The 16,948-nt window shown below is 35.2% G+C and overlaps 3 protein-coding genes and 1 pseudogene across 4 annotated transcripts; 1 reads left to right on the top strand and 3 right to left on the bottom strand.

Annotated features, from left to right (window-relative positions):
• Window positions 1–1,700: 1,700 nt before the first annotated feature.
• On the bottom strand, window positions 1,701–4,926 carry HVA22F (HVA22-like protein F). 2 transcript variants are annotated; one of them, XM_028255355.2, is made up of 5 exons: window positions 4,777–4,926; window positions 4,111–4,137; window positions 3,855–3,977; window positions 2,762–3,008; window positions 1,701–1,966 (listed from the first exon to the last, which is right to left on the bottom strand). In XM_028255355.2, exons 1-5 carry the CDS (start codon window positions 4,821–4,823, stop codon window positions 1,928–1,930), a joined length of 483 nt encoding a protein of 160 aa, XP_028111156.1. In that variant the 5' UTR covers window positions 4,824–4,926; the 3' UTR covers window positions 1,701–1,927. The 2 variants fall into 2 exon arrangements, with proteins under 2 accessions (XP_028111156.1, XP_028111157.1); XM_028255356.2 differs by lacking the exon at window positions 4,111–4,137 and having other exon boundaries at window positions 4,777–4,913.
• A 505-nt stretch (window positions 4,927–5,431) lies between these two features.
• LOC145796438 (phytoene synthase, chloroplastic pseudogene) lies at window positions 5,432–5,818 on the bottom strand (annotated as a pseudogene).
• Window positions 5,819–9,415: 3,597 nt separating this feature from the next.
• LOC114309580 (phytoene synthase, chloroplastic) lies at window positions 9,416–10,879 on the bottom strand. Its single transcript, XM_082881549.1, has 4 exons — window positions 10,492–10,879; window positions 10,327–10,380; window positions 9,965–10,173; window positions 9,416–9,655 (listed from the first exon to the last, which is right to left on the bottom strand). Exons 1-4 carry the CDS (start codon window positions 10,877–10,879, stop codon window positions 9,416–9,418), a joined length of 891 nt encoding a protein of 296 aa, XP_082737675.1.
• Window positions 10,880–13,303: 2,424 nt separating this feature from the next.
• LOC114309582 (peroxisomal and mitochondrial division factor 2) lies at window positions 13,304–15,015 on the top strand. The gene is made up of 2 exons (XM_028255353.2): window positions 13,304–13,553; window positions 13,655–15,015. The coding sequence occupies exon 2, from the start codon at window positions 13,663–13,665 to the stop codon at window positions 14,680–14,682; it is 1,020 nt and encodes a 339-aa protein (XP_028111154.1). The 5' UTR covers window positions 13,304–13,553; window positions 13,655–13,662; the 3' UTR covers window positions 14,683–15,015.
• Window positions 15,016–16,948: the final 1,933 nt, after the last annotated feature.

Genomic DNA, 16,948 nt, shown 5'->3' with positions numbered 1-16,948 from the left:
GACACAAAACATTTTTGACTTTATTTATAATTTTATTCTGTGTAAAATGTTAATAAAATATATCTATATTTTACTTAATTTTACACATATTTTATCTTCTTTTTTTTCTAAATTTCTTTTTAAATCTTCTAACTAAATACCGCGTTAGAAGAAAATAACATGTTTTTTTGGGTGAATAGGGAAATAACATGTTACATTATAAATGAAATAAATATGTGATTTTTATTTTTTTTGGTTTTTTTTATATTTTTTTATGAAAAATGGAAGACACAAAATATTTTTGACTTTATTGATAATTTTATATCGTGTTTGATTAGAAAATTTAGAAAGAAATTTAAAAAGAGAAAGAAAAAAGATAGATAATAAAATGTGAATAAAGTATATGTATATTTTACCTAGTTTTACACATTTTTTTTTTCTAAATCTATTTTCAAATCTTCTAACCAAATACAATTTTAGAAGAAAATAACATGTTTTTTGGGTGAATAGAGAAATAACATGTTACATTATAAATAAATTTTTTTTTATAAAAAAACTCCTAGACATTATATGACTTACACCTTTTACTCTCTAACTTATTTGAATATTTTCCTAATTTTTAAGTGAACGTGTATGCGTTTTGTTTTTTTGTTTTTTTTTTTGGACTAATAGGCCTAAGATTAAATCTTTTTTTGTTGAAAGTATATCTATTTGTCTATTTGTTCAAATATATTATATTTGTCAAAATATCAGCTATTTGTCCAAAGTTACTTATTTGTATACATGTCATATTTTTATTCACCTATTTGTTTAATATCACTTATTTGTCCGCCCAATAACTTTTCTAGTACTAAAACTTTTTTCCAACGACTTTCAACATGTGTCTTTATTACTTAAAAAATATTAAACATTAGACCAAATAATATATGACTATAAATTTAGATTTTTCACCAATTAACCTTTTTTTTTTCTTCTACAAACTCATTCACATAAAACTTGGATGTAAATTATAATGTTATTTTCATTAAGGATTTTCTTTTATTTTTGTATATAACTCTACGTTGATATTTAATATATATATATAGAAAAATGCTTTGGAATACTAGGAGGAGCACTAATGATGTGGTAGTGGACCCCGCCTACTTTCTATGCCCTGTTTTTTTTTTTTGTCATTCCCAATGCATTAGTGCTATTAGTGATGTATTTTTTAGTGGTCTAAATCATTGTTGATATATATATATATATATATATGTAAAAAATAATTTTAAGGCTAATTTTATTGTTTTGTTTTTTATTCTATAAAAATTGTAACCTATTTTGAAATCAATCTAATAAAAAAATATATACTGATACATTATGTAAAATTTTAAATTGGAAAAATGAATTGAAATCAAACATTTTTTTTATAAATGAATTCATCTATAATAGAGATAGAGATAGAGATAGAGATAGAGATAGGTTAGTTTTATAAAATTTAACTTGTGAAGGAAAATTTTAATATTATCATACGTTTGGCATTTTTAAGCGAAGGAAAAAATAATTGACAATACACATTAATACAATACAAACCAAACACAAATCATAAATAATATGAACAAATAAATTAGATTGATTCATGCACAAATCCAAAATGATACCCCATAAATGCGACCAATATGACACAATACCACCATTTGGAACTCATAGTGTAAGACAGAGCTGCATAGATGTCAAAAGAAAATTTTAAAAAATAAAGATAAAATAAAATGTCTTGTGTCCCAAATGTTTACATAAATCAGTTTCACAAATCAAAGTTAATTTTATTTACATCATCACAATAGCACAAACTATGCACAATGAAAACACATTTGGTGTCAAATCCCTCCACATCATTTTTAAATTTGGGTATAAATATAAGCCCATACAAATTAGTTAAAGTGAAAAAACATGAAGTAGTCTAGAGGACATATTACTTAATCTCCTTACTTTTCTTTGCTTCCTTTTCTGCCTGCAAACAACAACAAAAACGAAATCATAAGAAAATTATACATCATTTATTGTACACATTTTCATGTCGAGTGTATAACATTTTTAAATTTCTTAACGTATACTATAAAGGCGTACCATAGTAACATTATTTTTATTAATTATTATTTTTTTTTATGAACTCGACATGGCTTTTTAAATGAAGAGGGCTTCTCCTTTTTGATGGCTTAGGTTTGGTTGTTGATCAAACTCTCAGGCCCAAGCCTTATCCAACAGACTTGGCCTAGATGCCTCGTAAACTAGATCGACAGACCTCTTCTCACGGGCTAACTCGAGAGCCGAGCCCAATCGTTCAAAATTTAGGCCTATAATTTTTGGATTTTTTTTCTTTCAATTTTTATTTATTTTTTCATATTTTACGTAAAGCTTGCAAGATGAGCTGCCTTTCATGAGCCGAATTCAAACCATAGTCCCAAGGCGTGCCTTCATTTAGGCCAGGCCAAGCCTGTAAGGGTATGTGCTTGGGCCAAGTAAAAGCCTAGAGGGCAGGTCTAGGTTGGACCAAGGGTCTTCAGATCAAATGATAATCATTATGTTTACACACGTATCAGTTTTACCACGAGCAAACAAATCAAATACAAAAAGAAACATAAAAATACACTTGCACGAACAATATTTTATAAAATTTGTTGATAGAATCTACTTCTGAAAAAAAAAATTGCCTATTTATATATATTGGAAGCCCAGTTCCGTAATTGATTTATGCATTCTTAAATTGAGATATTATTTAATGAATTTTAGTAGTACTAATACTTACAGCTTTGATGACTCGATCAAAAGCATCAGGTCCATAATTTTCAATGAATCTCTCAACAGGTTTCCTAGCATCAAGGCTGAGCATCTGAAGAGCCTTCCTTTGACCTTCTGGAATAGAAGAGCTCACATGGTCTCCAACTTTTATGTACTTTCTCACAAAGTTGGCATAGATGTAAGCTGCCCCATTGAAGATTGGAAGTACCAACCACATGCAGAACACCAGCTTCATGTATGGCCAAAATGGAAACCTACAATATGGAGAAATTCATGACTGTTTGGTGGTGTTTTCCTTTTTTGTTTTTATTTTTGGAAAACCTTTCCAAAATAACTAACACTTTTTAAGAAGGATTGAGCTTCTCTTCAATTGAGTTTTCCAATAGAAGAGTGATGTTGGGCCTACCATAAGACTCATTTTGATAATCTAAACTATTCATCTTAGAGCATCTCCACCTAGACTTTCAAAAATTTATATGGTAATTTTTTTTGAAGGCTTAAGGTGGCAAATTAGCATATGTAAATTTGATATGGAAGTTATCCACTCGATATGTCAAATTTATCATTCAATTATTTTTTAAATTTGAACTCTTTTATTTCACATGGAATCTCTTTTATTTCAAAAAAGGATATGAAGTAGGAACATGTCAAAATTGGCATGAAGGGGTGACGTCAAATACCATATCAGCTTTTGACACACCGGGTAGAGTCGATAATTGATACCAAAATATGGCGGTTGGAGCGCCACATCATATTTGAAGTATCGGGTGGAGGTGCACTTATAGAGTATTTAGAGTGGATCGTTCATACAAAAAATCAGATTGTCTTAAAAAAATGAATAGTTTAATCTCAAAATTATATTTGCTATTCATTTTTTAAGAGAAATTTGATCCGATCTTATGAATTTAATTGTGCTATTAATATGACATTTGTTTTTTTGTGTGTACAATTGATCAACTCAAAAGATCAAATAAATGAACAATTTGAATCATTAATTTTACACAAAAATAAAATGACTTGAAATCGATAGTGTTTCAAGTTTTTCATTGTTTTATTTTCAAAAAATGATTACAAAAAGAAAAAGAAGAGAGAAATATTACCATTGGAGGACTTTCCCAAAAGAGAGCTCGAAGAGAGTGATGAGGGAATACAAGACCCAATAGGTCAGCCATTGTTGATCATCTAGGGTTGATGGGCTCTCTATGGCTCGCATTGATGCATATCTGTTAGATATTCATTCATTTAGATATATAACCATAATTAATTTACTTAATAATTTTTTTTTTTTTTCATTTTCTTTTTTCCCTAATAATCCTTTTTCTTCATAGTAAAAATAATGGAAGATTTTCGACTTACAAGGGAAAAAGAAGCATCACTCCTGGCCTGGCTTACAACCAAAAATCATAGCAGTTAGAATTGAAATGTTTACAACATGTTACATGATTAAAGAAAGGACTAGTTACAAAATTGAAAATTTTAGGTCAAAATAACATGAATTGCGTATTTTAAAGATCAAAATTATAATTATTAATAATTTTTTTGTTAGGGTGTAATAAATTTCTTTCAAAACTACCCTTCATGCTTTCTATAAATATTGACGCCATCAATTATGGGGACTGATTTAATACTTCAAAAATGAAATTAATATAATTAAAATAATATTGAGAACCAAAACAATACAAAATAGATAATTTAAGGACAAATAATTGTAATTAAACCTTAGTAAAATGGCTTCAAGATGTGAAAAGTTCTGGAACTGAAACGTTGAGGCAACAAATATGAGCTATAACCAAAAGTATGTCAAATATGAAACTCATGAGCTTGAATGCAAAAATGTTTTGGAATACAAAACCGATCACAGAGCTAAACACAATCTTTTCACATGAAATGTATCTCACTCTTTTATGAATCCGACACCAATGTAACAAGGTTATGTTCAATTCCTTGATCAATTTATGTGCAAGTATAAGAATTGCATCGATGCAAATAGATATACATTTTTTTATGAAAATTAAATGGTACCCGATGATTGCATCCAAATGCCTTGCAATTGCTCCAATGACACCCATGTCTACCTTTTTTTCCCTCTCTGGTGGATAAATGAATAGAAATTATTGTGAGATGATGATGGGGAATTGTATGAGAAATGTTAGCTAGGTTTTAATAGAGAGGTTGATGATGATCTCAAAATGAAGTAAAGCATATATTTTTGAGAACCCAAAGTCTTCTTTTCTCCAACTACAAGAAAGATGAGAAAATGAGATGACTCAAACAAGGAATAGTGGAAGAATTGGAAAAGTGTACTTTGGCTTGGCCTTTGAATCTTCTTCCCTGTTCCTCCCAAGACTAGTACAAGCATTTTATTTTTTTTTAGTCAACTTTTTAAAAAATATTATTAAAATTTTTTTTTTTGGCCTTTTAAGTTTGTGCAAACTAGATGGTCCTAAAAATTAAACAATTTATTAAAAAAAACACAATCATTTTAAGTATTCTACAATATATGTCGAGGTCATATAACAAATTTTCATCCATTTACATAATGAAAATTTTATATTGATACAAATTGATAGTTCAATTCAAAGTGAAAAAAATTGACATTTTTTAATAATATTGAGTGATACTTCTCTTTTTTCTTCTACAAATTTTAGAGTTTTTGTAATGACAAGTCATTAATTAATTAAAAGGGAAAAAGAATACAAAGTAGTTTAACCAACTCAACAAAATTAGAGGAACCACCACCACCAAGTGAAATCCCATGAGCTGCAACAACAGTTACAAGTTGCTTTGCAATCCCCACAGATGCTTTCTTTGTGAAGCTAAAATCATCAGCTTCAATGTTGTCTAAGATTTGCCTATTTAGTAATGTGACTAACCAAATTAACCACCTATCATCTGAGTTCAACTCAGCAATGAGTTTCTCACCCTCATCTGAGTACATCCTTGCTCTCTTTATTTGTCCCCTCATGAAATTCCGCCACTGGTCGGTCACTTCTCCCCTGTATATGTTGTCGTCTGATAGGCCGGCATGTGCCAGCTCATCTTGTGGTAGATATATTCTTCCCATCCTTGCACTTGTTCAAAGCAATCGAACATATAATCAAATACATAATAAACATGAATGAATAAGATTTTACAGAATTTGTTAGTAGCTTTAAAAAATATTATATGAGTTTTGACTATTCACAATTGGTTTTTCAAACAAATGAATGGGTTTTGACTATTCACAATTGACTTTTCAAAAACAATGAATGAGTTTTGACTATTTACAATTGGCTTTTCAAGCAAATGAATAGATTTTGATTATTTACAATTGACCTTTCAAAAACAATGAATGGGTTTTGACTGCCTTTCGAAGAAATGAATTGGCTCTTCAAAAATTGACTATTCTTATTCATTATTGTGAACACACCTTGGTTGGTCAACAATGGAAGGCCACCAACCATCTTGAAGAGTCAAGGATGGAGGCTGCCCAAAGGCTCTCCCACCTACTCCCTCACCTATAAATGGAGGTTGAGAGGAGAGAGCAAAATGTGGAGTAAGAGAGGAAGAAAACCGTGAACCAAAGAGTGCGAGAGATGTGAGGTGGAGAGACCGTCTCCCTGAGTGTGAGCGAGGGAGACGGGTGAGTGGCTGAGTGAGGAGAGTGTGAGCTCCTCCTCTATTGTAATCTTTCTGTAATCTCCTCATTGGTATAGTGATAACCGGTTACTCTCCCGTGGACGTAGGCATTGGGCCGAACCACGTAAAATATTGTGTCTCCTTGTGTGTGGGTGTGTTTTTCTGCTTGCAATGATTTCTATAAGGTCTTGGGCGGGATCCCAGATCCCAACAAGTGGTATCAGAGCCTCGTCGGTGGCGTTTCGGAACAAAAACAGCGTGTTGTCCGAAACTGCCCAGAAATCAAGTTGCTCGAAATCAGGTTTTGAGCATACCAGGAGCAAGGACTCGAAAAGAGGAGTCCAACCATATAAAGCAGACACCCAGAGGAGTTGGCACGCGCCCCCACGCGCCGCCTGAAGAAGGCGCGTGAGAACCAGTCGCGGCACGCGCCTCCACGCGCCGTGAAGGAAGCCGGCGCGTCGGCCCAGTCGCAGGCACGCGCCCCACGCGCGGAAGAAGGAAGAAGACGAGTGGGGGAGGCGCGTGTGTGGCACGCGCGTGCCACGTCAGCAGCCACGTCAGCTGCCACGTCATCCGCAGGAGGAAGAATCCTGTGTTTCGCGGCGAAGGTACAGCCGCAGATCTGAGGCGTACAAAATGTTTTGGCTAGATCGAAGCCATTTGGAGTCCGTTTTTGGTGATCCAATAGTGGTTTCCGACTATTTGGAGTATTCCGGACACATCCGTACGGTCAGATTTTGGAGATGGAGTTTCTGTAAAAAGAAGGCAGATTAGAGTGGCAGACGGCGTTAGGGACAGTGGACAGAATATTTCGTTGGTACACGGAATATTCCCTGAACTTCTGAAAATTGCAATTTGGCCCAGAAGTTTCAGAAAATTGTGGTGTGGCCCAGTTTTCGGGGATAGTTTTTCAGTGAGGTCCCCGGAAATGCAGCGAAGGTTGGTCCTAGCTAAACGGACCGCTCCGGACGCAACCGCGAGGTCAGAATAGTGAAATTCTGAACGGTTTGGAAAGATTGTCAAAACATGGGTGTTTGCCATCTTCAATACTCGAAGGAAGGTTGCCGGATATTGTGGAACGCTGCGGATTCACTGAAGAGGTTAGAATGGGCAGATTCTGACCCGATTGGACAACCAGATACAGATTGAGATAGATCATTGAAGACCAGAGGAGATCAGGCTTGATCAAATGGCAGATCGAGGGAGATCAGGATTGGTCAGGGGCGATCAGAGGATTGCAGACATGATTATCTCAAAGGTCTAGGAAAGTTCTGTCAAAAAGACACTGTCTAAGGAGACTGGTTCTTAAGTGGGACCGATTGTGACCCCACCAGTCTTTCCTGGGAACTTTCTTGGTTGTTGAGGTATTCGGAGGATCTGGTTCAATCAAAAGAGAAGACCATTCATCGACGGATAGATGATTTGGCAACCAGTACAGGCTCAGGGAAATACTGTGGCTGTTGGAGCTACTGTATACGAGAAGGTACTAATGGTATGTGGACATGTAGAACAATAGTTGCAGAGGAGCATACTAAGCGCAGAAGTACAATTGCAGACGTGCAACAGTGCAAGGGTACGCTAGAGTGTCGTACAGAGGCGCGAGAAGAGTGTGCAGCAGCGGGTTGTTGACAGTTCACAGGAATTTCCAGACAGAGAAATTGAGACAGGTAAAACGCAAGAGTGCGTGCCAAGGAGTGGCAAGTCTTATTTCTCTATGGTGGTTTCTTTAGTTCCATGGCAGCGGAGGATAGAGTTGATGCGGATCTCTCAGGCGAGCTCGACGCAAGGAGACCAGAAGCCATGGGTACGGGCACTATGCAAGGAATTGCATAGCTGACGATGCTTTGACAGATGGAGCTACTGTCAACCATCAATCTACTGGACAGCAAATCAGGGATTGCAAAGGCACAGACAACAAGCGTATGTGGAAACGCCAGGAGGTTGTTCAGAAGTGCAGAGGGCAAAGGCTGAGAGTTCAGAGGAAAAGCTCCGAGCAAAGAAGACAGAGGACGTTGATGAGATAAACAACGAGTTTTCTATTGCTCCAATGACTGGTCCTGCGAGGTAATGCATGATAGTCAAGGGCATCCCAGCAGGGGGTGCAGGACATCCAATCAGGGGGTGTCGGATATCTTGGTTGCGCAAGTTCAAGCATAGCAGGTATAGACATCCGAGACAGGATGCATGGAAGAGATCTGTGGGAGATAGGAGCAGTGGCTCTCTCCAAATCAGAGAGTGGTGTGAGTTGAGTTGAGGATGTCGGATTCCCTCCTCCTCTTGTATCTCTGGTGTTTTATCTCTAGCTTCAGGGGATGCAGTGTCTCAGTGAAGAGATGCAGACTATGTTGAATTTGGGCGTGACAAGATTAGCAGCAGTGTGTGCAGTGGATCACGTCACATGGGTTGAGGGGGTGATTTGTTGAATTCACCCCATGTGAAGGGGAAATTGTCTTGTGAACACACCTTGGTTGGTCAACAATGGAAGGCCACCAACCATCTTGAAGAGTCAAGGATGGAGGCTGCCCAAAGGCTCTCCCACCTACTCCCTCACCTATAAATGGAGGTTGAGAGGAGAGAGCAAAATGTGGAGTAAGAGAGGAAGAAAACCGTGAACCAAAGAGTGCGAGAGATGTGAGGTGGAGAGACCGTCTCCCTGAGTGTGAGCGAGGGAGACGGGTGAGTGGCTGAGTGAGGAGAGTGTGAGCTCCTCCTCTATTGTAATCTTTCTGTAATCTCCTCATTGGTATAGTGATAACCGGTTACTCTCCCGTGGACGTAGGCATTGGGCCGAACCACGTAAAATATTGTGTCTCCTTGTGTGTGGGTGTGTTTTTCTGCTTGCAATGATTTCTATAAGGTCTTGGGCGGGATCCCAGATCCCAACATATTTGACCAATTTTTAAAAAATATTATAACTCTTTAAAAAATATTATATATTCTCGTATAAAGTGAATCTCATTTTATGTGAGGGAAGCGTGTCTGATTCTGTGATCGGATTCTGTACACGTGAGAAAGAACTGTTCAAACATATGAAAGAAACTTACTCTTCTCCAATGTCTCGGAGTATGTCAGTGAGTTGGGTAGCAATGGCAAAGGATAAAGCAGAATGATAAACACTCTCAGGTGAGGCCTTCGAATCTGGTGAAGTTCCCATGAGTTGAACACCCATTAGTGCCACAGTACCAGCAACATGATAGGAGTAGAGATATAGTTCATCAAAGTTCTCATATCTTGATTTCTTCAAGTCCATCCTCATTCCTTCTATGAAGTCCTTGAATAGCTGCCCCCAAAACACAATAATTTATTTCAAAACCATATAATTCAATCACAAAAATATACATAGAAGGTCAAGGATTCTCTGTTTCCAATTTTTTTTTATTTCCAAAAACATTTAGTCATTAAATTAAGTTTCAAAATTCTCACACCTCGAGATAGAAAATTTAGGCAAAGTTACACTAGACCCTTTTAGCTGCTCATTGTATCTAGTTCATTCCAGTACTTCAATTTTTCACATGAGGTACAATTTGATCCAATTCATAATAGTCATGAAGAACTGATTTAGAAATTAAGTGAAAAATAATTCATTTACCATTTCTCCTCCCAATTCATCTATTAATTGGTGTACCTGAATGTCAATAGGGTAATTAGTGATGGTGTGAAAAAGAGCAGCATCATAGAGATCAGAAGGGCGACCATGGAAAAGATCAAATAACCTTTGCTCCCATTTGTCAAGAACCTCCGGTGTGGTGCTCCAACCATTAATTCCGTCAACAAGCTCGTCTGTCCTTCTACACCACACTGTGCTAGATTTATTGTTCATGTAATTCAATAGTACTCATCCACAAATCAACAAATGTATTGCATTATTATCATGGTTATGATTTTAAACTGAGAACATGTAATGATATTTAATAAAAATAAAAAAACAAATAAAGATAAAAGCAAATGTACCAGCTAATGCCGCAAAAGCTTTATTCCGGTCTGGTTTCCATAGGATTGATGATACTGCAATGAGAGAAAGAGAGAGAAACAGTTCTTATTTTAAAAGGGATTTACTTCTATCAAACTTGAGTGAGTCTGTTTTGATGATCTGAAGCGTTTAGATATTAAGCTTACCAATTTGAATGAGGAAAGAGAGAGCAGAGGTGGAGGGAGAATCCAGGGAGGTGGTTAGTAAAAAAGAAGAAGCGTCCTTGGTGGCCATCTCAACACAGCGATCATAAGCTTCATTTAGATCCCAACTGCTCATCATCATTCCATTATAATAACCTCTCTCTCTAACGCGTCGTTTCACCAGAGCTGCTTGCTTCTGCACTTTTTGCTTGACTTCCTCTTGTGCAGCTGCTGCTACTGCTGATGATGACGGTGATGATCTCAACCCATTTGCCAAACTCGACCTACAATGCAATTTGACCGTTCTTTTATTCCCATTTTTGGCCCCCAACTTCAACAGCAAAGCATTCCCTATTGGAAAAGCCACACCAATAACAATAACACTAGACATCTCAAAATATAACTCAGACAATTTGTCTCCTCTCTGCCTCTTGTTTCTATCAGTAGAGGAGATTTGTAGCAAATGATATTGTCATATATATAAACTATACAATCAGTTTTTTTTTTTTTTTTTTTTTTTTTAAATAAATAATAATAATAAAACTCATGTCGTGTTATTTTAGATGTATTTTTTTAAATCTAAATAATTTTAAACTTGGTAGTTTTAAAAGTATGTGCGACCACCATGGTCTACATTGATGAGCCTGCCTTGGATTGGATTGGATTGGACGGAGCTTTCTTGCAAGAGGAATGAGTTCCACATGGTTTACCACAAGGTTGCGTTGCTTAAAGGTTGTATATATGTTGGAATAAAATCAATTAAAAGAATATGTATATCCCATTTTGGCTGCAATCCCCAAGCAACCACCCAATTCGGTGCAAATATCACTTTTGTTTGGCGCAAATATATAAATCCAAGTGCAATGTGTACTGGGTACAAGTGCAACCTATATGTTACAAATTGTACTTGCACCAAATTGTGTTTCATAGCAGTGAGCATTGAGGGCTTTGGGTCGCAACATGGTGAATTTGGAGAGGTGTTTGGTGGCTAGTTTTCGGGTGAAGGGGTTTTTGTTGGGTGGGGAGGCTAAGAGATTGAAGAGCGACAAAAGTAGTTGGGGAGGGTGGTGGTGATAGTAGTCATGGTTGGAAAAGGGTATAGGGTGATGCATAAGAGTAGTAACGGTGATGACAATGGTAATGAGGACAATCAAGAAGATGGAGTGGGAAAGTGATTTGGGGTGGTGGGGCGGAGGAGTTGTAAAGGGAGAGGACGAGGAAAGTAAAAAAGAGCTTTTTGGTCTAAAAAAAATTGTTCATAAAAAGAGATTCCATGTTTTAGTAACTTTTTTTTTTTCTAAAAAAATCATATTCCATGCAATTATTTTTGTTTCTCCCGTTATTTTGCATTTTTTATAAATTTAAAAAAAAATGTTAAAACGAACAAATTTCATTAAAAAAATTATAAAACAAAACAATCAATAAAATCAATCAGTGTATTTGGTTTTAATTTTTTGAAATTTAAATTTAAATTTTTCATGTTTTTATTTTTATTTTTAGTGAATATTTTTAAAGTTTCAAACATTTTTTTTACTTTTTTAGATGCATATTATTTAGATGTATCTAAATAGTAAAATATTTTGAAAAATTAATAAATACTCAAGAATACGAAAAATGTATTTAATTTTCATAATTTTTTTAATATTTTTGGTATTTAGTTAATTTTTTTAAAAATTTTTTTAAAAATATTGAGTGTGTTTAGTTTGTGTTTTGAGATAAATTTTGAAAAAAAAAAATTGGGAAGAGAGTTTAGAAATTTTTTTGGTTTGTTTGGTTGTATATTTTGAAAATAGTTTTGGAGTTTAGATGATTTGATATTTTGTTATAATTGAGTAAATGTATGTGAGAGAAAAAGTAATTGAGAATGAGAGATGAGAGAAAAAAAAGTGATTGATTGATATGTATGAGAGAAAAAGTGATTTTGAAAAACTTTTCAAAAAAATTTGAACCAATTTCTCAAAAATTATGGCTTTGTTTGGTTTGACTTTGGGAGATAAGTTTTCAAAAAATATTTTGGGAAGAGAATTTAAAAATTTTTGTAATTTGTTTGGTTGTATATTTTGAAAATAGTTTTAGAGTTTGAGAGTTTAGGATGATTTGATATTTTGTTGTAATTGAGTAGATGTATGTGAGAGAAAAAGTGATTGAAAAGGAGAGGAGAGAGAGAAAAAATGATTGATTAATGTGTAGAAGAGAAAAAGTGATTTTGGAAGTTTTTTAAGAAAAATTACAAACCAAACAAAATTTTCTCCAAAATCTTTTTTCCAAAGCCAAACCAAATCCATTATATTTTTTAAGTGTATTTATGTTAAGTGTGTCTAAAAATTAAAAAAATTACTTAAAATATTAAAAAAATAGTGAAAACAAAAAAAAAATGAAAAACGAAAAAATGAAGGGTGTGTTTGGTTTGGTTTTAAGAGATAAATTTTCAAAAATGATTTTGGGGAGAGAGTTTAAATTTTTTTTTTGGTTTGTTAGATTGCATATTTTAAAAATAGTTTTGGAGTATGGGAGTTTAAGATGATTTGATGTAATTAAGTGATATGTATAAGAGAAAAAGTGATTGAGAAAGAGAGAGGAGAGAAAAAAAATAATTAATTAATACATAGAAAAGAGAAAGTGATTTTGAAAATATCTTTTCAAAATCACTAAACCAAATAAAATTTTGAAAAATTTTATCCAAAATTTGTTTATCAAAAATAAATCATTTTAAGACTAAAATTTTTTAAAAAATGAATTCTGAAAATAGAAACCAAACTGAGTGAATAATTTTTTTTTTCATTTTAGGAAATAAAATCAAACTTTTACTAAATATTTGCCAAACCACCCAACATTTTCCTTTTCCTCTCTCCAAACACACCCAATCCAAACTAACCCTAATGGACATTCATATAAAAAGTGGTTGTTTCTTCTTTTATCTATCTCTGTGATTGGTTTTTATTCATCCCTACTGTTCCAGAAACTGTCTCCTCTTCGTTTCCAAGAAAATCGCATTCGGTTCTCTGCCACAATACGATCAAATCACTCACTAGTTTCCGAAACCCTGTTTGGTTCTCGAGAAAAAGGTGACTACCAGAAGAAAACTGGAACTCGTAATTTTTTGAGATCCAATTTCTCGGCAACCAAACAGTACGTGAACTGAATTTCTTCTTCTGTTTTTTTGTAGGATTGACAATGGCCGATGAGATTGTGATCAACGGAGGCGATGATCGGAGGGAGGAGATCGTCGGGAGCGAAGAGGATTTCGTGGATTTTGACGAGAGCGAATCTAAAGCTTCGGGTTTGATGCAGAGGATCGAAGCACTCGAAGTGGAGAAGCGAAAATTGGTGAGAGAGAACGAAGAGGAGAGAGAGAGGGTGAAGAATCTGAAGAAAGAGATCGAAGGGTTAGAAGGTGTTGTGGCCGAGTTGAAGACAGACAATAAGGGTTTGGAATCGGTCGCTGCTAGGGCTTCCCAACTCGAAATCGAGGTCTCGAGAATGCAACACGATCTAATCTCGTCGATGTCTGAAGGAGAAGAAGCGAACAAAGAGGTATCTGAGTTGAAGAGAGTGGTTGAAGAGTTGAAACGAAGCATTTCTGAGAAGGGTTTGAAAGTGGAAGTGCTTGAGAAAGAGAGGAATTTGCTATTGGAAAAGATGGATAAAGATGCTGAGGGAGTGCAGGAAGCGAAGGCGGTGACGGAGAGCAGAGTTCGCGAGCTGGAGAAGAAAATCGAGGCGTTGGAGGGGAGAGAAAGTAGCGAAAAGGGGGAGAGAATTAAAGTGGAGCAAGAGGCGAGAGCGAAGATTGATGAGAAGGAAGGAGAAATAAGGCAATTGAAGAAATGGGTTGAGGATTTGGATTCTGTGGTGGTGAAGAATGGGTTGGAGATGGAAAAGATGAAGAAAGAAAGAGAAGAGATTGAAATTGTGAAGAATGAATTGGAAGGTCTTCTGAAGAAATCAGAGAGGAAGGGTAAGGAGATGGAAAATAAGATGGCTCAACTTCACAAGGAATTGGAAGCATCTGAGCAGATGATTATTGGGTTGAAAGAGAAGACTCTCAATGATCTTAATGGCAAGGCAATCATCGGAGACGATGAGATGGGATCGAATGGTTTGAAGCAGCTCTGGCCAGTGGTTGCAGGGTCGACAGGAACAATTGCAGCCATAGCAGTCATATACTATCTACGTTGCGCCATGCGAAGGTGATCAGTGAACCTGAAGAGAGTTACAGGTTAGAAAAGTTTTGGTTTTCCAAGCATGTTTATGTTTAAATTTTGCTAGGCTATGTTGTTAAGCCTTTAAATCGATAATTACTAAAGATTTGGGAGTTTTTGTGTTGTTGGCTAATGGGCTAGCTAGTAGTATTGAGGTGAACCTTATGCTGGCAATCTAATTGTTCTTTGATTCGGCTCACTGTTGCTTGGTAGAATATATATTTGTGATTGTTGTATGGATATGATGTTCTGTAGTTATATGTGCTTATGGCCCAACAATTCTTTTTTGAATTGCTGACACCTTATATATATGATTCTTTGTTAATTCTTCGGTGTTTCTTCTGTAAGCACTCGGTTCGTGCGCTGTTGTTGCGTGGCTTCATTGCATATTATTTCATTTTCTATGAGAACTTGTTTTGTGAGGTCATTTGATCTGTACGGTGAGGCTTTTCCCCCTTTCATGCTATTGCAAGGGTACTTGGTGACTTTTGAGGGGAAAAAAAAGTACCAAGTCCACTCTTTGTTGTTTTCAAGTTCAGGATGGTAATCGTGGAAATTATCTTATGAATTTGTGTAACCTTTGGATTGGTTGAATTTAGATACCAAATGTTGTAGAACAATGGCTGGCCTCCTCATTAGCCAAGTGATTACCGGTTGCTTTCTCAACCTTGATGTTCAAGGGCTAAAGTCCCATTGTCGTTTGGCTAACTGAAAAGTAAATAAATCCTTAAAAATGGTATGTCATAGAATGCACATGCATTGTAGCTTTCGGATCATGCATGGGAACCACTAAAAAGAAAATATTTTGGTGTTTTTTTGGCTATGTTATGTTTTACAGTTTTGTTCTTTGTTCAATTTCTTGTGCCAGAGAAGCCTGAGGCCTTTCCCAACATAGTCCAAGAATTACTTGCATCATGCACCTATGTTTTTCACATATATGAATCTTGGGGGAAATGATTATTTTAAAAAAAAAAAAAAAATCTGGGGTTGTGGCAAATGAAAATGGTTTTTGGTGATTACCTTTTTCCTGAAGTTGCTTATGATTGCACGCATTTGAGCCTATGAATTTGGTAAACAGATGTGGATGACAGATTGTTGGCATTCTTTAGAAGAAAATTAAAGCATCATGTTTGTGAAAGCACTGTGCATCTAAGATTTATTTCCCACAAAACAGAAACAACTTGGAAATTATTTTAGAATATGGGGTAAATTACAAATACACTCCTTGACGTTTGCTTAAAGTATAGATTGCTCCCTGTGACTTCGAAAATTACAAATACCTCCATTGTTAGAATTTTTTATTTAACAGAATTAACTTAAAAAAATAAAATTCATAATCACTTTTTGATACAATAATAAAATTACCTAAATTATTAATTGAAATATATTTTTAACATCATTAAAAACTGTTAATTGACTTCATGGTTTATTGATAAAAGAGGCAATTTGTTATGTAATTAGAAAATTAAAGGAGTGGAATGTAATTTCCAAAACCAGAGGAATGATTCGTCTTTTAATTAAACCTCAAAGGATATATTTGTAATTTATCCTAGAATATATTAGTAAAGAGAATCCTGGTTTGTTGTCATACTTGTTGCCCTAACATTTTTTTTTTTGGGTGAGTAGAGCTTGTCTAACAGATCTTTGGCCTACTGTTCAGATCAAATATCACACACTGAACTAAAATTCATTTATAGGTTCTTAATGTAAGGGCTCTACGTCTTGCTTGCTTTCCTACATTGTTGAGGTCATCTCATGGGTTTGAGATCTTCCTAATTGAAACCAATCAGAGTAGAAGATATCTTCTGATTAAAATTTTAATACTGGTTTCTGGTTCTGGTATTGACCATCCTGTATGTTCTTCTGGCTCAACTGGCATTTCTATGACTATAGGATGCTTGTAGCCATCCTTTGTTATCTCTCTCTCTCTCTCTCTCTCTCTCTCTCTGAATCTTGAAGATGATGGCTCTCTTTTCTGAGACCAATGATATGTAGACTTGAATCTTAGTGAAACTAGCTCAAGGTTCATCAGTTTTTTTCTTTTAAAGTATTTCTTCACCCCCAAAGTCACACATCTTGCTCTCTTGTTGAGCCTTCAAATTATGATTTGGATTTCAAATTTGAGTTTTTGCATTCGGCTAAATACAGTATGGAACATGTTTGCTAAGCCTGGTAGTCTGCTCTTAATTTGTGTGTGTGCTGATATTTGTAGGTGATAACTAGTGTTTGCTACAGTCATTCCATTAATTGATTTATGT

This window comes from Camellia sinensis, chromosome 7, assembly GCF_055761805.1.
Source record: "Camellia sinensis isolate YWXY chromosome 7, ASM5576180v1, whole genome shotgun sequence".
Classification (NCBI taxonomy): domain Eukaryota; kingdom Viridiplantae; phylum Streptophyta; class Magnoliopsida; order Ericales; family Theaceae; genus Camellia; species Camellia sinensis.
The sequence above is the reverse complement of the archived record's forward strand: the minus strand, read 5'-3'. Positions and strand labels throughout refer to the sequence as shown.

Coding starts and splice junctions, on each gene's coding strand:
- HVA22F (XM_028255355.2), bottom strand. CDS start 4,823: ATGGGTGTCATTGGAGCAATTGCAAGGCATTTGGATGCAATCATCGG. Junction 4,138..4,776: donor CATTTGGATGCAATCATCGG/GTACCATTTAAT, acceptor GTTGTAAGCCAG/GCCAGGAGTGATGCTTCTTT. Junction 1,967..2,761: donor TTGATCGAGTCATCAAAGCT/GTAAGTATTAGT, acceptor TGTTGTTTGCAG/GCAGAAAAGGAAGCAAAGAA.
- LOC114309580 (XM_082881549.1), bottom strand. CDS start 10,879: ATGTCTAGTGTTATTGTTATTGGTGTGGCTTTTCCAATAGGGAATGCT. Junction 10,174..10,326: donor AGCTTTTGCGGCATTAGCTG/GTACATTTGCTT, acceptor AATCTAGCACAG/TGTGGTGTAGAAGGACAGAC. Junction 9,656..9,964: donor ATGAATTGGGAGGAGAAATG/GTAAATGAATTA, acceptor TTTTGGGGGCAG/CTATTCAAGGACTTCATAGA.
- LOC114309582 (XM_028255353.2), top strand. CDS start 13,663: ATGGCCGATGAGATTGTGATCAACGGAGGCGATGATCGGAGGGAGGAG.